This window comes from Watersipora subatra, chromosome 2 (assembly GCF_963576615.1).
Source record: "Watersipora subatra chromosome 2, tzWatSuba1.1, whole genome shotgun sequence".
NCBI classification, from domain to species: domain Eukaryota; kingdom Metazoa; phylum Bryozoa; class Gymnolaemata; order Cheilostomatida; family Watersiporidae; genus Watersipora; species Watersipora subatra.
In genome coordinates, this window is record NC_088709.1 from 386787 (window position 1) to 406135 (window position 19349).

The following is a 19349-nucleotide window of genomic DNA, read 5'->3' on the forward strand; positions in this document are numbered from 1 at the left end:
TTGGTCCGCATGAGCTGTAGCGACGGCCACACTGCAAACACACAGCGCAACTATACAGTACATTCTGTGTATGTATTCAGATACACGAGACAACAAAATGGCAAGTGGAATGTTTTAATAAATACAAATGGTTTGATCATCAGCTAAAATGCTCCTTGTCTGGCATTTCTATGTATCCCTTTGTCAGTATACTCTTCCAGAGCTTGACGACTCCAACTTTGGGTTTGCTGCGTTTGACAAGTGCTGACATGTCCCTGTAGCTCAACTCTGTAGTTGGAATGTTTAAGTACCTGCAAGGGCAATCAGCAATAGTTCAGAATCTTATTTCCAGTCAGCTACGGCAGATCATAAGTGTATAGCGACCGCACTACTCACTGGGTCATTAGACTCCGTACATTCTGAGCAAATAGTTCAGGATTTGTCTTCTCTTCATCAGAAGGGCTGTATACTGGGTGAAACTCTACTTCCATTCGCGTTACTGGTGTGCACATCCATAGACTTATCATAGCAAGCCTAGGAGACAACATTGTATTACAATAGAGTTGCCAAATAGGGCACATCCCACATACATTGAATTTATAAATTTAGCAATGTGAGAGCAAACCTTCATATATCAGTGACAGGATAGCATGCGATTAGCCTACCAACTCACAAGGAAGGTCCTGAGTCTAGCCAAGTGGTAACATCAAGTCTGTTAGGGTACTTGACTGTCACTGGCTGTATAGGTACACCTGGTTGGAATGCTCCTACAACAAAGAGAGTTGAGATATGGAAAGATCATTTCTTTTCTGGACTGTTTTTTGCCATTTCTATAGGTCAGGATGACAACAATGATATCTACCGTACCATGATACCTACCGTACCATGCTATGTACCGTACCATGCTATCTACCGTACCATGCTTTCTACCGTACCATGATATCTACCGTACCATGATATCTACCGTACCATGCTATCTACCGTACCATGCTATTTACCGTACCATGCTATTTACCGTACCATGTTATCTACCGTACCATGTTATCTACCGTACCATGTTATCTACTGTACCATGTTATCTACCATACTATGATATCTACTGTACCAGCTGTCATTGATTCATTATTCCTTGAAAATCATAAAAAACTGCTTGTACTTTGCTACGCAATATAAATTTCATACCTTCGTGCAAAGAAGCAAATATAAGTGTTTGCATGGAATATACATTTCATTAACCTAGACCTAATGTTGATTAGTCTATGAATAATTCATAAAGTATAGAGATAGAAATTCAACTGCATCCCATCATTTGCCGTGAGTGAGTGGGTGAGCTGTAGAGTTGGGTCATCCTTTTTTTCGACACAAACTGGATTTTTATGATAAAAAAGTTGTCAAAAGGAAGGTTCTACATAGAAGTTAGCATGTTTACTTGAAATCACAGGCTATTTGAGTGGCATGAAAACGGCAATGGAATCAAATTACAAAAGGATAGAGATGGCAAAACAATTACATTGGCCATTGACTTGTCATTTAATCCTGTTTGCTCAGCACTCAAATGTTTTGTGGGCTCAAATAAGCATCTAGAAGGCTGAGCTGCATGACACATCATCCTAGTAGAATTGACATACAACTCTACTGATCCTCGCAGTTTTAGTTTACCAGTTGCTGTCCTCAAATCCACAGGTTAGAAAGAATAATTTTAATTGAACAGCCACGGTCCTCAAATCCACAGGTTAGAGAGAATAGTTTTAGCTGGACAGCCACTGTCTTCAAATCCACATGTTAGAGAGAATAGTTTTAGCTGTACAGCCACTGTCTTCAAATCCACGGGTTAGAGAAAATAGTTTTAGTTGAACAGCCACTGTCTTCAAATCCACAGGTTAGAGAGAATAGTTTTAGCTGTACAGCCACTGTCTTCAAATCCACGGGTTAGAGAAAATAGTTTTAGTTGAACAGCCACTGTCCTCAAATCCACAGGTTAGAGAGAATAGTTTTAGTTGAACAGCCACTGTCCTCAAATCCACGGGTTAGAGAGAATAGTTTTAGCTGGACAGCCACTGTCTTCAAATCCACAGGTTAGAGAGAATATGTAGTTTTAGCTGGACAGCCACTGTCTTCAAATCCAGAGGTTAGAGAGAATAGTTTTAGTTGAACAGCCACTGTCCTCAAATCCACAGGTTAGAGAGAATAGTTTTAGTTGAACAGCCACTGTCCTCAAGTCCACAGGTTAGAGAGGATAGTTTTAGCTGGACAGCCACTGTCTTCAGATCCACGGGTTAGAGAGAATAGTTTTAGTTGAACAGCCACTGTCTTCAAATCCACAGATTAGAGAGAATAGTTTTAGCTGGACAGCCACTGTCTTCAAATCCACAGGTTAGAGAGAATAGTTTTTCCTTGCACCTAGCGTGCACATGCACACAATTTATGTATGCAAATACAAAACTATTCTTTCCCAGATAAAACTTTGGTATTTGTTATATACTCAACCTGTAGAGGTGTAAAAAGGCCGCCATGTTCAAACTTGCTAGAAAGCCCATCACATGTGGCTTATAATTCAGTGCAGTACAATAGGCATTCTGTTGATTACAGTAGAAAATAAATATATACGTTTGTGTACCAACAATATAATATTGACATATTGATTAGGAGTCTTTTGTATGGGTTGTCTCCCTTAACGCAAGAGCATTTTAAGACCAGATGCCTTTCTCGAGGCTCAAGTACGGGTTGATAGACACGCGTCCCGACTGTTGTCAACTAATAATTTAGAAGCTGCATAAAAGTATCAATGGCCAAACATGTATTCACTGCTTTTCAGTATACAACTGAAATAGCTGTTTTTAAAGAAAATGCTTTCAGTGTTCAGTTTTTATACCAACCAATCAACCTAAAGGAAAACAAAAAACTATTGGATACATGTTAAAATTCACCGATGTTAGGTTTGATAAATATTTTCATGAATATCGCGTGTCACAACTACAAATGCATTTAACAGTTGCGGTACATACTACCTGAATTTACCACGCAGACGTAACCAAAGATTATGGTATACTCTCTTCCTGTACTATGTCCTGCGAGGATGTAAGCAATTATAGTATTTTCCCTCTTTCTATAGCCATGATTGTTCTTGGCAGGTTGCAACAGGGGTTTGCGATTGACTTCTGTTAGGCATTTTTATTAAGACACCATCTCTAGCTAGCCAGCCATTAGCTCGCAGAGGAGCACCTTCGATTTTTGGCAGGTTTTATTTTTTAGTCCTGCAAGGCTGCTAGTCACCCTCTTCATCCATGCTTGAGCTCAGAAGGGAGCCAGTTTAGTTGCAGACGAACCGACTTGGCACAGGAGCAATTATAGCTGAGGGCCCTTCCTCGCACTACCAGTTGTTCTTATGTGACTCAAACCACTGATCTATTGATCATAAGCCTGCGCCGTAACCACTGAACCACGACTGTTCCAGTACTATTACTGGTACTACTACTAACTACTACTACTAGCAGAGATTATTGAATCTTAATTGTAACACTCAACAATCACCTGTAGGATAACTCACCCAGTCTGAAAGGAAGGATGCAAGTTTGGTTACCAATCATACCCTCGGGGTAAATGAGAACCTGAGGCCACGCTCCTTTAGACTCAGCTCTACGTCTGATTGCATCAGCCGTTTTGATGCGTGACTGAGGATCGTTTCTATCGAGGAATATGGACTGGCATGCTCGAAATATGGCTGCAAAATCAACATGATTCCGCGATGAATTTTAGTCTCTGGTAATTTCTTATAGAATATAAACAATCATGTAGTATTTATGGCTACAAGATGGAAACATCAATTATGGCTTCTGCTATGTACACTGTTTTGATTCCTCTAAAGATTTATTTATCGAGTTGGAGTTATTTTCTCTCCATCTCTAGAGGAAACGACCTTCCAGAGTGCTTTGAATTGCAAGGCAGTTTTCTATCAGTATTAGCAAAATTATTCTTGAGATATCGAACTTTACATCAGCCTAAAACTTGCAAATATTTCGAGTCACATTTTCTTCAGTTACTCTTCTGTTGCATTTGGCAACCATGGGTAGGTTTGTGAAAAGCCTCGAGTTTCTTATGCTTCTCTGAGACAACTCTAGCCCCATCTCTTTTGTGTGCTGGATGTAACAAGACTATGAAATGAGACAAAATGAGAGTTGTTTTCTCCACACTATTAGTGGCCCAAACATCTGACAGTTCAGTTTGGCTAACTGTCATTGGAGGCAGAGGCAGCGCTGCAGCCATAAGCTAGAGTATGAGTGAAGCAACTATTACTATTTACCTCCTTGAAGGTCGACTTACAACAAAATTCACATTACAGTTATTTGATATCAAAAGGTTCACCATGTCTTACTCTGCTGTACTGTAGGTGCAAAATATGTGGAAATGTGATTACAAGCTCTTAAAAGCTCAAAACGAACAGTTAATCGCCGCCATCACAAAACCCCCATAGATTGGAATCAGTTTATTTCTCTGACGTACTCAATCCATTTGGCTATTGTTTTGACACGTGATGTTTTCACATGAAATGAAAGGCTCCATATAAAATTTCTCGTAGCACTAGTTTATGACAAACACTTCGAGTTTTACCGAAGACCCTGTATCAAATATAGATGATCGCTACTTTACAGTTTTGTTTCGGCTTGGTCTAATCATCTAGTTGTAATCTGATCATGTGACCCATACTTCCTGCCAAACATCGCGAATAATTTCTGCAGCATTTTTCGACTATCGTAGGTGACCAACAGGCTCGTCATGTTTATCAGAGAATGATATGCACTCCTTCGAGCTAAGGTTAAAAAGTTATAAACGAATTTTCACGCTAGGTTTTGAGATATCAGTGCTCAAAGTGACAGCACTACAATGATGATGAAACAGACGCGTAAGGACAATAGACATGGTTTTATTAAATGCGTGAAATATATTTGTGAAAATATTTCGACGAGGTTGCGTGAAAGTGTAAACAATAGCCATCTTGTACAACTACGTCCCATTTGAGCCGTTTTGGAAAGATATTCTAATCTACGGCAGTCTCGTGATGGCTACGATTAACTGTTCGTTTTTTATCTTTTAAAAGCTTGTAATCACATTTCCACATAGTTTGCACCTACAACACAGCAGAGTAAAACATGGTGAATCTTTTGATACTAAATAACTGTAATGTGAATTTTGTTGCATGTCAACCTTTAATGAATATTATTATATTCTTGCCATAGCAAGATTTTTAAAAATACTATGGTCAATATCTAGCTTGTATTTACGCCAAAGCTGACAGAAAATAGATAGTGAGGAGGCAAGAGATATGGAGATGCAGATAACTCCTACCTCCAATACCAGGAATGTATGCATTGTCTAACACTGATACGGCTCCTGGCAGTCCGCAGAGCAACCCGACAACAGGGTCAAGATAAGATGCGTGTGGAGCCAACACAAGGAGTGTAGCCTCGTCATCTCTCGCTCTCCGACCTTTAATCTTACGAACCATCAATCCTCCCGCATGGCTCGCACAAATTGCGAGAAATACAGCCACATCTTTCAAGGCTCTAGACAAGCAAAGATATCTAATGTATGTATAACATATCACCTTGACATGATTTTGACGTATGCACATACGTTATTAAGGGAGGATGATGGAACTGATAAGTAGTGAAGGAAAACAATGTTTATCAGCAACTCTCATATCAGCTCACCTATCTAGCCTGACTGTAGCAATAGCTGTTGCCCTAAATCTAAGCACAGTGTGAGCATATTTATTTAGCCTGGCTGTAACAGTAGCCCTAAATCTAAGCACAGTGCGAGCATACCTATCTAGCCTGGCTGTAGCAGTAGCCTTAAATCTAAGCAGAGTGCGAGCATGCCTATTTAGCCTGGCTGTAGCTGTGGCCATAGCCCTAAATCTAAGCACAGTGCGAGCGTGCCTATTTAGCCTGACTTAGCAGTAACCCTAACTCCAAGCATAGTGAGAGCGGGCCTATTTAGCCTGACTGTAGCAGTAGCTGTAGCCCTAAATCTAAGCACAGTTTGAGCATACCTATTTAGCCTGGCTGTAACAGTAGCCCTAAATCTAAGCACAGTGCGAGCATACCTATTTAGCCTGGCTGTAGCAGTAGCCTTAAATCTAAGCAGAGTGCGAGCATGCCTATTTAGCCTGACTTAGCAGTAGCCCTAACTCCAAGCATAGTGAGAGCGGGCCTATTTAGCCTGGCTGTAGCTGTGGCCATAGCCCTAAATCTAAGCACAGTGCGAGCGTGCCTATTTAGCCTGACTTAGCAGTAGCCCTAACTCCAAGCATAGTGAGAGCGGGCCTATTTAGCCTGACTGTAGCAGTAACTGTAGCCCTGAATGTAAGCACAGAGCAAGCCTGCTGAACTTACACTCTCCATTTGGATAGCGGCTCATCTGGTTGGAGAGGAAGTCCAATGACAGATAAGCGTGCAGGAATCCAGGCCAAAGCCAGAAAGACAACGGTCAATAGGGCTTTGATCGGCCCCAGTGTAAACGCCATAACTACCAACTGAAAGAAGTGACAAAAGTCGGTGTTTATTAACATTGACTTTGAGGGTTTGATAGCAAAGTTTATTACAGTTGAGCAAAGATGTTGATATTATCAATCAGGCTAGGATGAGGGCCAATCTGAAGGAAGTTGAGTTTCTTTGTCATACCAGACACTGGCACACATTTTAGTACCTAGAGTTGATATTACCATCAGTCACAGTCACCTGAAGAGTGGGGAAACACGAAACAGAACTGAAGTGACTTCAGAAAAGAACACCCGGTCGAACAAGGATTAGTACAGTTAACCTATTTTGACACTCAGTACTGTTCAAAGGGCGGATTGCTGCTAGCAGGGGATATGACTACTTAATCCATTGGAGTTGATATTACGTGAACACGTAATGTACATCTGATGACAGACATGGCAGGTATCTGATGGCGGACATGGCTTACCAATGTCTAGCGATACTCACAATGAGCCTATCGAGTCGTGTTGTATGTAGTCTATATATAAAAGGATCTGGCACATCATCTTCTTTAGCCTTTGCAGCGCCATTTGGGCCAGAAGTCTTGACGGAGTGATTGTTGTTCATGTTGTGAGCTTAGGCCATCCAAGAAACACGGGCTACACAAATACAGGCTAACATACATGAACATGTAAAGAACTACTTCAATGCATCTAGTAGACTGTATGGATGACTTCTGGTTGGATCAAAAACCCTTCATAGTAGCTGAACCTGCCTGAGAATCTGTGCACCACCCTGAAGTCAGCTCGTAGACTGGAATGGCACACCGGGTGTGCAGCGGTAGAACGGTACACCGAGTGAACGCCGCTAGTAAGGCGCACCGGGTGAGCACTGCTAGTCAGGATTGACTAACAAAATCTGACCGCAATAAATCTTCTACTTACCCACGTCTCGTCTCTTCACTTATCACAAACATAGTGGCTGAGCGGTTCAGCGAATCACTCAGGCGTGAGTTGGTCTCTTACACAATTGCAGTGCCTATACACGCATGAGAGAGTAGAACAAATAAATCCCATCAAATCATGTCGCTAATTACTACAAAATTATATATTCAGTGGGCATTTGTAAACAAAACTAAGCAACCCGCACGCACGTGTCATATTTCTTAGTTACGATTGTTTAGTCACAAGCGCAACATGCACTCTAGCAATTGTTAGCTCACAGCGCAACATGCACTCTAGCAATTGTTAGCTCACACCCAGGTTACTTTAAGGAACTGATTGCCGGTCCTGCATACGTGGGCATCTACAAGAGCCACTGAACTCCTTGCAGCTAAATACATGTTTGCATTCGTCATACAGAAAAAGCTTCGAGCTTTCATTTTTGCTTCAAAAATATTTGCCCCTCAAAATTAGCGATACCTTTGATGACAAAAAGGTCTTCTTACTGCTGCAGAAATGAGAATCGGCAATCAATGAAATTCCTTCTCTGCTAGTCGCAATAGCTGCCTTTACAAATAACCTAAACTATTTCTTGCCCTTTTTATGGCTTTGCCTGTATAAAAACGACCCTAGCCCAATTAGTCTCATATTGTGAATACAGCAGGAAGGAGCTGCAGAACATGGAGGGCCCAACTGTACTTCATGGCAGGTACCCTGTATAAGCTGGCTAGGGGTACACTCTAGACTTACTGCTCAAGTTAATCGTTGATGCTCACTACTAATTACCCTGTTAACTCAAGGATCAGTGAAAGCACCTGCCGGCAATAGGCATATGTTCTATTTTTTCCACAGAAGATCAAAAACTGAAGTGGCTCACAAAACAATAAAATTAAAATAATCAAAACACAAGCTGGATAGATTGCATAAAAGTAGCATAGCAAGCAACCTTTTGCAGAGATGAGGTAATGAGTACTTAACCAAAGAATGCTTCAACAGGTGCTCACAACTCCACAACAACTACTCCAATAGAGCCTCCCTGACTCTATTGGAGTAGCTATTCAAGTTAAGATATAAATTAATGAAAAGTGATCCAAAAACTAGCATAAAACGTTATCTCGTTGAAAACTGTACACATACCAAGTATGTACGCGCAAACCAACAAACAATGCTCAAATCTTAACAGCTTTTAGCAATGCATCATGGGTTGACTAGCACCTCTTCACGAGCATCTTGGGCTTTAGTCATTTTTTAACAAAACAATTATAAAATGGCGAAATACATGTAATTTCATAAAAGAACCAGTCAAAAATTTCTGGATGTTACAAACTGAGATTCGACATCTACTAGTTAAAGCTAGTTATAATTGACCAAACAAAATATCAAAGAGGAACATTGCAAATGAGCAACATTTAAAAGATGTGGCTCACTTTGGTAAAACAATAGTCAAAAGACAACTCCAGAAATGTCAAGACAGTCCAAATGAACACAATCTTGAAGACTTATTGTAAAGTAAACGGCGAGACCAAATAGACGGTACTGGATAGACGATACTAGTGAAGAATTTATAGACAAACAGAGCTGATCTATCTGGTTATACTGATACAAACTTCATGCTCTAAATAAGTTGGAGTTTTTTCTGAAAACCAAATATTTCCAAGCAATGTCTGGTAGTATGATAGTATCAGAGTGAGTTGGTGGGGTTTGTCAAATAGAACCAAGTCTAATTTTCCCCTGAAATGATTGCCGTCCTGTAGTCAAAGGGCCATTTGAGCTGCATCTAGATATTCCGCCTTTACATACAGAAAAAATCTACAAAATTGTAAGGAGCCGATTTCAATCTTGGAGAGACTTGAGCAAAGTGGGTAGCAGATGATGGCACATAGTCGAGTCCATAGAGCTAAATGGGTGGCAGATGATGGCACATAGTTGAGTTCATAGAGCTAAAGATCAGCTTAGATGCTCTTTGTCAGGCATTTCTATGTCTCCCTTTGTGAAAATATTCTTCCAGAGACTGACGACTCCCATACTCGGCTTGCTCCTCCGTACCAAGTCTTTGATTTGCTCTGGCCCTTGATCAGTCATTGGGACATTCAGGTATCTACAGGGCAAGGTCTCAAAATGTCAGGTAAGTCACTTGCCAAATGAGATGCCAATTGTGTAGTTTGGCGCTTGCAGCTGACAAGACTAAAGGTGAGTTAGAGATATTTGTATAACCTGCGAACAGTTGACAAGACTAGAGGTGAGTTAGAGATATTTGTATAACCTGCTAACAGTTGACAAGACTAGAGGTGAGTTAGAGATATTTGTATAACCTGCTAACAGTTGACCAGACTAGAGGTGAGTTAATGATATTTGTATAACCTGCTAACAGTTGACAAGACTAGAGGTGAGTTAGAGATATTTGTATAACCTGCTAACAGTTGACAAGACTAGAGGTGAGTTAGAGATATTTGTATAACCTGCTAACAGTTGACAAGACTAAAGGCGAGTTAGCAAAATTTGTATAACCTGTTAGCGGCCAACAAGACTAAAGGTGAGCTACATTAAGGGTGTCTACACACTTTATTTCATCAAGAAAAGAAGCTACTCACTGGCTCATTAGACTCCTTACGTTCTCAGCAAATAGCTTGGGATTTGCCTTCTCTTCATCAGAAGGATTGTACACCGGGTGATATTCTACTTCCATCTTTGTTACGGGTGTGCAAATCCATAGACTTATCATGGCGAGCCTGCAGAGAATATTCATAGAATTATGATGGCTGCTTCAAGCGAATTTTTCAGTTGTTCACTTGACAGCTTTATTGAAAGCTCCCATTATTATCACGCTATATTCTGTGAAATTAAAATAAATTTGGAGTAAAAATAGTTAGAATAATATTCTCTAATAATACACCGCTGAATATGTCGCTGTCTCTCTTTTGATTTCCTTTTAACCAAATTATGTAGGCCTATATAATTACAGTTAACACTAAATATTAAGGTTTCCTAGTGGTTGATTAACTATGCTCTTTTTCAATCATCATGGTTCTCTATGATACAGAATAGCTAGCTATAGTATGGTATAGCCAGCTGTAATATGGCATAGCTAGCTATAATATGGTATAGCCAACTATAATATGTTATAGCCAGCCATATGGTTTTGCTAACTGTAATATGGTATATCTAGCTGTAATATGGTATAGCTAGCTGTAATATGGTATAGCGAGCTGTAATATGGTATAGCTAACTATGATGCTGTATAGCTAACTATGATGTGGTGTAGTTAGCTATGATGCGGTAAAACTAGCTATAATGTGGTACAGATAGCTATATGGAAGAGCTAGCTATAATATGGTATAGCCTGCCATGTGGTATAGCTAGCTGTACTATGGTATAGCTAGCTATGATACTGTATAGCTAACTATGAGGTGGTGTAGTTAGCTATGATGCAGTGCAGATGGCTAGGATGTGATAACAATAGCTATGATATGATACAGATAGCTATGGTATGGTACAGATAGCCAGGATATGTCAGATAGAGTCAATAACCTGAGCATGCATCTGCAGAATAGGCAGTCAACCGATACAGGAATGTGGTACCCTGTACAAGGAGATAGTATCTTGTACAAGAACAAGGTATCATATACAGAACATAGTATCACGGTATTTTGTACAAGAACATTGAATCCTGCACAAGAATGGTGATTAAACTCACAAGGAAGGTCCAGTATCTAGCCAAGTGGTAACATCAAGTCTGTTAGGGTACTTGACAGTTACTGGCTGTATAGGCACACCTGGTTGGAATGCACCTACAACAGAGAGAGTTATCAGCACCTGCAGGGAGAGATATACACAGGGAGAGATATGAGCGGAGAGAGAAAAACAAATAATATGTTTGTTGTGAATATGTCATTACAATTGTAAGAGAGAGATATGAACGGAGAGAGATATGAATGTGTCTGTTGTGAATATATAATTACAATTGTAAGAGGGAGATATGAACGGAGAGAAATATGAATGTGTCTGTTGTGAATATGTCATTACAATTGTAAGATACACAACTATCCCTATAATCAAATTATCATTGTTGACTTCCTAATGGTTACAACAAGTGTTACAGACACCACTAGACTCCTCAATGTTATTAGCCATAACTCCGATGTCATTAGCTGTTCCATAAGCTTGTAAAACCATTGTCAGCCATTGCTGACAGGTCACAGGTCAAACGTGTGAACTAGCGTACTACAGTCACACCTCGACATATGAACTTAATGCGTTCTAGGACTGAGTTCGTATGTGAATTTACTCGCATCTCAATGCGCTATTTCCTATACAGTAGACGCTCCTATAACGTATACCACCTCTAACATAAATTCCAGATAACGTAAATATATAACGTAAAGTGCCAAGTCAGGTGTGTTCTCAAATTTTATTTGAATAGCAATCTATTTTGCTGCACTTGCATGAGAAAAAACGACGTGAGTACACGTAGAGCGTTATATCTATTACATATACAACTTCCATGACATTCTCAGTTTTCACCAGATATGTCGACAAAACAGAGAATAGGATAGCTGTGCAATTGCTTATAAATACTTGAAGGTGACCGATTGGTTCAGGTGTTACAACGTCAGTCTACCAATCTGAATGTCACGGGTTGGAGTATCGTTGAAAGTTATCTTTTATCTTAACCTTGACCCCTGGATACAAATAGACGACGAACAGGTAGTGCCGCTTTTTATAGTAAGAATTTTTGTTGTTTTGATTTATTGTAGACGTATAAAATATTTGTTATTAGTTTTACTTTGCAGAATAGACTTTGCTGTTTAAAAAAAATAAGCAAATCGTTGTAAATGAACGCCAAATATGTGTGCTCTTCATCAACTTATTGTAACAATTACTGCAATCATGGTCTATAAAACCAGGAAAATTGCTCCGAAAAAGAAGAAGAGTTATCGATGCAAACCAATAATACTGCAGTTACAGTATTGTCCACAAATTAAAAAGTTAAAGCAAGTTTTTCCTTTTTGTATGCCCAAAGGGGTGAGTTTGAAAAGATCTTGGAATGGATTGGGCAATTTACTGCTATTCTACTGTTCGTGTACCTTAAAATCCGCATAACGTAAACGTTCCTGGAATAGATTATTTACGTTGTCGGAGCGTCTACTATATAAAACAATTAAGTAAAAACTAATATGTTACCATATTACAAAAACAACCACCTAGAGAGGAGTATTACGGTGGAAAGAGTATATTTAATTATTATAATTCAGTACCTACACTAATCAATTAACATATACTTATTTAGCTGTTATGATTAGCAATAAAATGTAACATCACTATGTGTGCTGCATGGAGTTATTACCTTTGAGACAGACGTTGTTGATTTTTTGTTTTTGGTTATGCACTCTTACCACGCGATCACCATAACTTTTAGCGAACCTGTTAAAAACTTTTTTTCAAACTGATTCGAGAGAAAAGACCGAACAATGCTGTTCTCGAAAGCTGTCTCTCGCATACTTGACCATATAGTGTAGTGATCATCGTGAACTAGCTTGTACACTTGTATCTCAAAGATTTGTAATATCTCAAGGAACAAACTTGGTAGAAAGTCAGTTCATACCTCGAGTTTCCCGTATGTGGGCACTCGTGTGTAGAGGAATGACTGTATGTGGGCACTCGTATGTAGAGGTATGACTGTATGTGGGCACTCGTATGTAGAGGTATGACTGTATGTGGGCACTCGTATGTAGAGGTATGACTGTATGTGGGCACTCGTGTGTAGAGGTATGACTGTATGTGGACACTCGTGTGTAAAGGTATGACTGTATGTGGGCACTCGTATGTAGAGGTATGACTGTATGTGGGCACTCGTATGTAGAGGTATGACTGTATGTGGGCACTCGTGTGTAGAGGAATGACTGTATGTGGGCACTCGTATGTAGAGGTATGACTGTATGTGGGCACTCATATGTAGAGGTATGACTGTATGGGGGCACTCGTATGTAGAGGTATGACTGTATGTGGGCACTCGTGTGTAGAGGAATGACTGTATGTGGGCACTCGTATGTAGAGGAATGACTGTATGTGGGCTCTCGTATGTAGAGGTATGACTGTATGTGGGCACTCGTATGTAGAGGAATGACTGTATGTGGGCTCTCGTATGTAGAGGAATGACTGTATGTGGGCACTCGTATGTAGAGGTATGACTGTATGTGGGCACTCGTGTGTAGAGGTATGACTGTATGTGGACACTCGTGTGTAGAGGAATGACTGTATGTGGGCACTCGTGTGTAGAGGTATGACTGTATGTGGACACTTGTGTGTGGAAGTATGACTGGACGTAAAAACCTCCAGTCCTAGTTCTAAAGTCAATTTTCTTCAAAATGCTGAGTTTTATCGTTATGTTCTAATTCCGATCTTTAAAAAGGCAGTTTTTGAACTAAAAAGCAAATAATTTTAACCATTGTAGCATTCTGCATTTGAAGGCATAAAAACTGAAGATATGCAATTGTCTCACCATCGTTAATTTTGTTATTATACTTCTAATACAGCAGGCATGAGAGGACAGATACAATTTGACTCCATCACTAAAGCCCACATACCAATTTTAAATGGAAGGAGGGCCGAGCCATTGCCTATCATACCCTCAGGATAGATGAGAAGCTGGGGCCAGGCGCCATTGGAGCGAGCTCGAGTTCTTATGGCTTCAGCCGTCTTGTTACGAGACAATGGGTCCTTTTTGTCAAGGAATATTGTCTGGTTTGCTCGGAACAGCGCTAGAAATACAGAAAGCGGTCATAAAGAACAACAACAGCCAGCTTGGAATACTATATAAAATGCAGGATGAAATTCATAAGAAGACAACTCCGTGTGAACATGTATTCAGACCTCCTAGTAATGGAAGGGAGGCATTTTCAAGGAGGGAGACGACACCAGGCATACCGCACATGACTCCAACCATCACGTCTAGGAATGCCGTGTGAGGGGCAACTACTAAAAGTGTTGCATCTTTGCTGCTAGCTCTCACTCCTTTAACTGTCCTTGGGGCGAGACCACCGATGTAACCTGTAGTGTTGGCAAAAAATGTGGCTATGTCCTTAAGGACCCTACAAAATAGCAAACTTCCTCGTCTGCATGCTCAGACTCGCACTGGTCAACAGACTATTAATTTGCTCACACCAAAATCCAGAGAATTCCATAAACAAGAAGCCACTCCACCTATAATGCAGTATCTTGTTCTGGTGTCCGCATTACACTAAAGTGGTGCCGGGAACGGGTAACAAAACTCGTTGGACTCGCGGATTTATCTTCTCTCGAGTATCGGGTAATAGACATTTTGAGCATTTCGATCTTGTGGGTTCGGGTTTTGACTTGCGAGTTCGGGTTTTGTTACACGGATCCATCGAGTAGAGTGGACAAAAACTCGGTATGCAGCGCCCTGCCCTCTAAACACTGTTTAATAACCTGCCTGTTAACCCTGAACCCTGGCATTTGTTGTCAATGCGTGTTAGTAACTCTAGACAATCTCTCCAATGATCAGAAATTTTTAAACATTTATTATAAATATTTGAACATGCCCATAGTACAATGATATTTAGTAAAACACTAGTAAAATTGTCAGGCAACCCACAGTAAATGTCAGCAAACAGAAAAAAAAACAGTACTCTACCATTATTCGGGGTAAAACTATAAAAGTTTGTACGGTTTTAAAAAACTCGTAAAAACATTTGCAATAGCATCATATTCATTGAGCACATGTTCATCATTATTTCATGACTCAAAATATAGTGGAAAATTATAGTTAGTGCCATAAAATTCTTTGTTTGCATCACAATCATTCATGACCTACCAACAAATGAGTCGTGTCAATTTTTTCGCGATATCATTCAAATAATGTTTGTTATTAAAACAAAGTAAGTAGGTAAAGATATTTGAAAACTGTTACAAATGGAAGTGAAATTTTTGGTATAATATCTTGTGCAAAAATTTATTTGATTGTTTCAGGCTGTTCCTTAGAAACAGCTTTTGTAAACAAAGCCATGTGAATGCCGAAATTCCGGCCGATAGAGATTCTGACACACCCTACGCAATGCCTGAAAACTGACAGTTGGGTTTCAAACTTCTAAGGGTTGAGGCTGTGAGCATGAATATCAGTCGTTAGAAAATAGTAAGAAGCAATAAATAAATTGAATAGAATTATAATTGCATTGTAAATTTTAAAATGTCTGATGTTTGGAAATTTTAGACATAAAATCCGTATCAACAAACCCGATACCCGAAAAACCCGTTGACCAAGAAGTACTCGTGCCAAGCACTACCATGTACCCGATACTCGAAAAACCCGAACAGAAGGGTTTTGCCAACGAGTCTAAACTCATTGGCAAAGAAGTACTCGTGCCCAGCACTACACTAAAGTTATTATGTCAAGAAATTCTCACACTTTAACAGTGGGAGCTATAAATATGTTCTTGTGTGCTGCTTGCTAAAGTGAAAGTGACATGTCGCCGTGACTACGCAATGCTTAATTGGATACCATTGGTCATCCATGGCTGTTCCGTGGAAATCATACCGGTTACTGGAAACATAACAATGTGAACATATGGATTAAAAAAGTAGTTCCATCTACAATTGCCACATAAGTCACTAGAGACCAAGTCAATTGACACCAGAGACCACTGAGTACTAACACCTAACTGTGGCCACCGATGTATCTTTTACGGCCGGCATCATCTGAAAAGAAGCACAGATATAGCGATAAATATAATTATTATTGTTGAAAGATAAAATACAGCGCAAAGCTAATAGTAGTGAAAGTGATCGTGATGACCGGGTGAATAAAGCTGATTGTATTGCTGCTTATGAAAAATCAGCTGTTGAAACATTCGGAAAGCGGTGATTATGATATTTTTGTTAATATTGCATTCCAATCGCCATTTGTAACAAGAAAGCATGTATCATGATATAAATTTATAGATGGTCAATTCATCAGAATATAATGGTTAAAAAATGGCCGTAAGTGTTGAAAAGCGGTTTTAGATTTGTTAAAACAATTGCTCTCTACAACAGCTGTTAAAGAGGAAACAACTCCAGCCTGAGAGTCAATATACATATTCCATTACTCACAATCTCCAGTTGGATAACGGTTTGTCTGGCTGCAGAGGGAGACCAATGACGGAAAGCCGTGCAGGAACCCAAGCAAATACTAGAGAGACAAAACCGAAGGTGATCTTTAGAGGTGCTAGAGTGACCATCATCAGCAACCACTGAAAAAGATAGCGACCAAACAAATTATCTAAATGAACTGGTTCCAATATCGAAATCACACAGGAATACATGTTGGTATTTTCATTGATCAGAGTAAAAACATAAATTTGTATTTTTGCTCACTTTCTGAACAGTAAACCACAACTTGGTGTTCTACAGAGTCTGCATCACCATAGGCCTGAGGCCATCACCTGAGGCCATATACCTAGCTAAGGTGACCACACTATAAATACCATACTATATACTATAAATACCATAAGTATATTCAACATATAATGACTAACAAAACCTTACAGCTTTATTTTTAATCCAGAAATAAAAAAGGACACCGACGATGAATTAGCTTACCTTGTTGAAAATCAGCTTTGCTTCATACATGTGTCAGTATTCCATTAGTTACCAAACATTTCCAAATCATTTCAATATTTCAATTGTGAGCATCAGAAAAGCAATTTGATTTATAACAACTTCAAAATAACGTATATAAACAATAACTGGCCAAACCAGCGTTTCCTGCTTTCAAACTTTCTAGTGTTGAACACAACACTGACTAAGCCACTCAATGCAACTATGTAAAGCTTTCTTGATGAAGCCAAAAAATTTAGTAAGTGTAAAATTAGTTGAGCTAGTGCAAACTTACAACAAATTTGTCCACATTTGTAGCGTGCAACTGGTAAATAAACGGATTTGGTTCACTGTTTAGACGTTCACTAGAGGTTTCGTTGAATCGTTTGATCACCTTCGCCATAGTGACCCTCACTATCGCTCACAAGACACCGGAAAACCCTAGCTTTACGTTTTCTGTAATTACTCTGGTAGAAATGAGTTCATAGAGTTTAGCGGGACACCAACAATTCTACCTTATTCATAAGTTTAGTATGCTATAAATTTACAGTTGGACCCGTTCTCCGTTTGGCTTCCATAGATTCCCAACAGCTCTGAGGCTAACTAAACTTCGGTAGTTATTGATAAGAGGTAACAGCTCTGTTAGCGAAAGCTACACGCGCATGAAAATGAATGATTATCCTCATTAGAGAGTTATCTCCTCACGACGAATGTTTTAATATAAGGCATGGAGTTAAACTGTTTTGCACATGTGGTGAGAGCTTCAGATGCTGTGTTTAAAGTAAGAACATGTACTTTTGTTTAGTATGAGCTTTGACTGGTAGGAATATTTGCGCATGAAATTAACCAGGTTCGTAATTAGTAAGAAGTCACCTGTTAATAGTAGGTATGAGTGAAAGGATAACTCTTGATTGTCACCTTTGTATCAACCATATTTCTTGTGCGATCAATGTTGTACCCATCTTGGCTAAACAATTTTTAGAGTGTATGCATATACTAAGTTACAGCAAGAATAAGCATTCTTGAAATAATCCCAGTTAGGTTTTATTAACTAAACATGTCTTCAGTCTTTCAACTGTTAATTAGTTTTAGTTGTTAGTTAGTTTCTAGTGATTGTGTGTATACTTGTTATGGTAGACAAGTTGTTCTTTATTAATTAAATAATAAATAGTGAGGCCCACTGCCCAAATCTCCTTCAACAAAAGTAGAACATTTAATAAACAAGTTGTGAGCAAAGAAACAGTTAAAACAAATATGTTGACACCAAACTACAGAAGTTATGTCAAACAAAGACAACAGTTAGAATGTAATTTTAGAGAGGTGAACTAAAAGCTATGGCCAATAATGTCACACTATTGGTTACATTTCCTGTCATAATTTAAAACAAACATTTTTAGTTTTTCACTATCCTCTATGTTGCTGAAAAGTGTCATTATTTGATCAACAGGATATGACAACTAGACCCTATAACATTCCGAACCATCAAAGTTTTCGATAAGAAGAAGCCAATGATGAAATTAAAGCTGTATGTAAATGAATTACTACAGTAAGGACTCTTGCAAAGAGGAACCCTAAAGAACAGAAAAGCGTTACGGAGTTAAAAATAGTTCATGTCGTTTAGCCACAGCTACTGACAAAATACGCCTAAGATGGTTATAAGCCTGAGATCATCTAATCTCTTGCATAAATTATTTTAACTTGTATTTGTGTAATATTAAATGACAAGCAATTGTAGTATAATAGTATAAAAATAATACCGCACATCTTCATAATGTTTTGGATGTAGCATTTTACTCTTCCATGTAAGAAACTCGGAGTTTAAACAAGAATTGAGGCCTGAAACCAACATGATACATTGACCAATATCATGCCCTACACTGCTATGTGGGGACCTTTACGAGTGATCTCTCAAATATTAGGAATAGTAAAAATCTGTGGTGAACATGACTTTTAGAAAACCTAACATGATTAAAGACTAACTGTGGTGAAGAACTTGTACCTTCTATTAGATAACCACAAGGACCGATACAACCTGTATCATGGGTCACCTTCCTAACAACTGAACTAGCAACACCAGTTATAAGCTGGGGTGTATCTGGGCATCCTGCTTGAATGCAGTGAATTTCTAACTAAGAGTCTAACTAATCTTCCCAGAAAGTGTGCCGAGGTCACACGCAAAGGGCACAGATAAACTTATCCTCAGACTAGCCCTTGTCAGTATGTCTGGACCTATTTCTTCTGGCTGGATTATATTTCTGACTTCAGTATTGCCGAGAGAGGGACTCTAATAATGCAAAAGCTGGTGTTACTTGAAACCCAAGGCTAGGTATAGAGTATATCTTCATAAACACTAAGATAC

General features: G+C 39.2%; 2 protein-coding genes across 3 annotated transcripts; both read right to left on the reverse strand.

Moving 5' to 3' along the window:
• Positions 1-58: 58 nt before the first annotated feature.
• LOC137388823 (lysophospholipid acyltransferase LPCAT4-like) lies at positions 59-7421 on the reverse strand. Its single transcript, XM_068075278.1, has 8 exons — positions 7234-7421; positions 6966-7117; positions 6372-6511; positions 5323-5540; positions 3527-3700; positions 653-746; positions 376-513; positions 59-290 (listed from the first exon to the last, which is right to left on the reverse strand). Exons 2-8 carry the CDS (start codon positions 7083-7085, stop codon positions 140-142), a joined length of 1035 nt encoding a protein of 344 aa, XP_067931379.1. The 5' UTR covers positions 7086-7117; positions 7234-7421; the 3' UTR covers positions 59-139.
• Positions 7422-8215: 794 nt separating this feature from the next.
• On the reverse strand, positions 8216-17418 carry LOC137387347 (lysophospholipid acyltransferase LPCAT4-like). 2 transcript variants are annotated; one of them, XM_068073738.1, is made up of 7 exons: positions 17286-17418; positions 16505-16644; positions 14270-14487; positions 13984-14157; positions 11094-11187; positions 9991-10128; positions 8216-9497 (listed from the first exon to the last, which is right to left on the reverse strand). In XM_068073738.1, exons 1-7 carry the CDS (start codon positions 17391-17393, stop codon positions 9347-9349), a joined length of 1023 nt encoding a protein of 340 aa, XP_067929839.1. In that variant the 5' UTR covers positions 17394-17418; the 3' UTR covers positions 8216-9346. The 2 variants fall into 2 exon arrangements, with proteins under 2 accessions (XP_067929839.1, XP_067929840.1); XM_068073739.1 differs by having other exon boundaries at positions 9483-9613.
• Positions 17419-19349: the final 1931 nt, after the last annotated feature.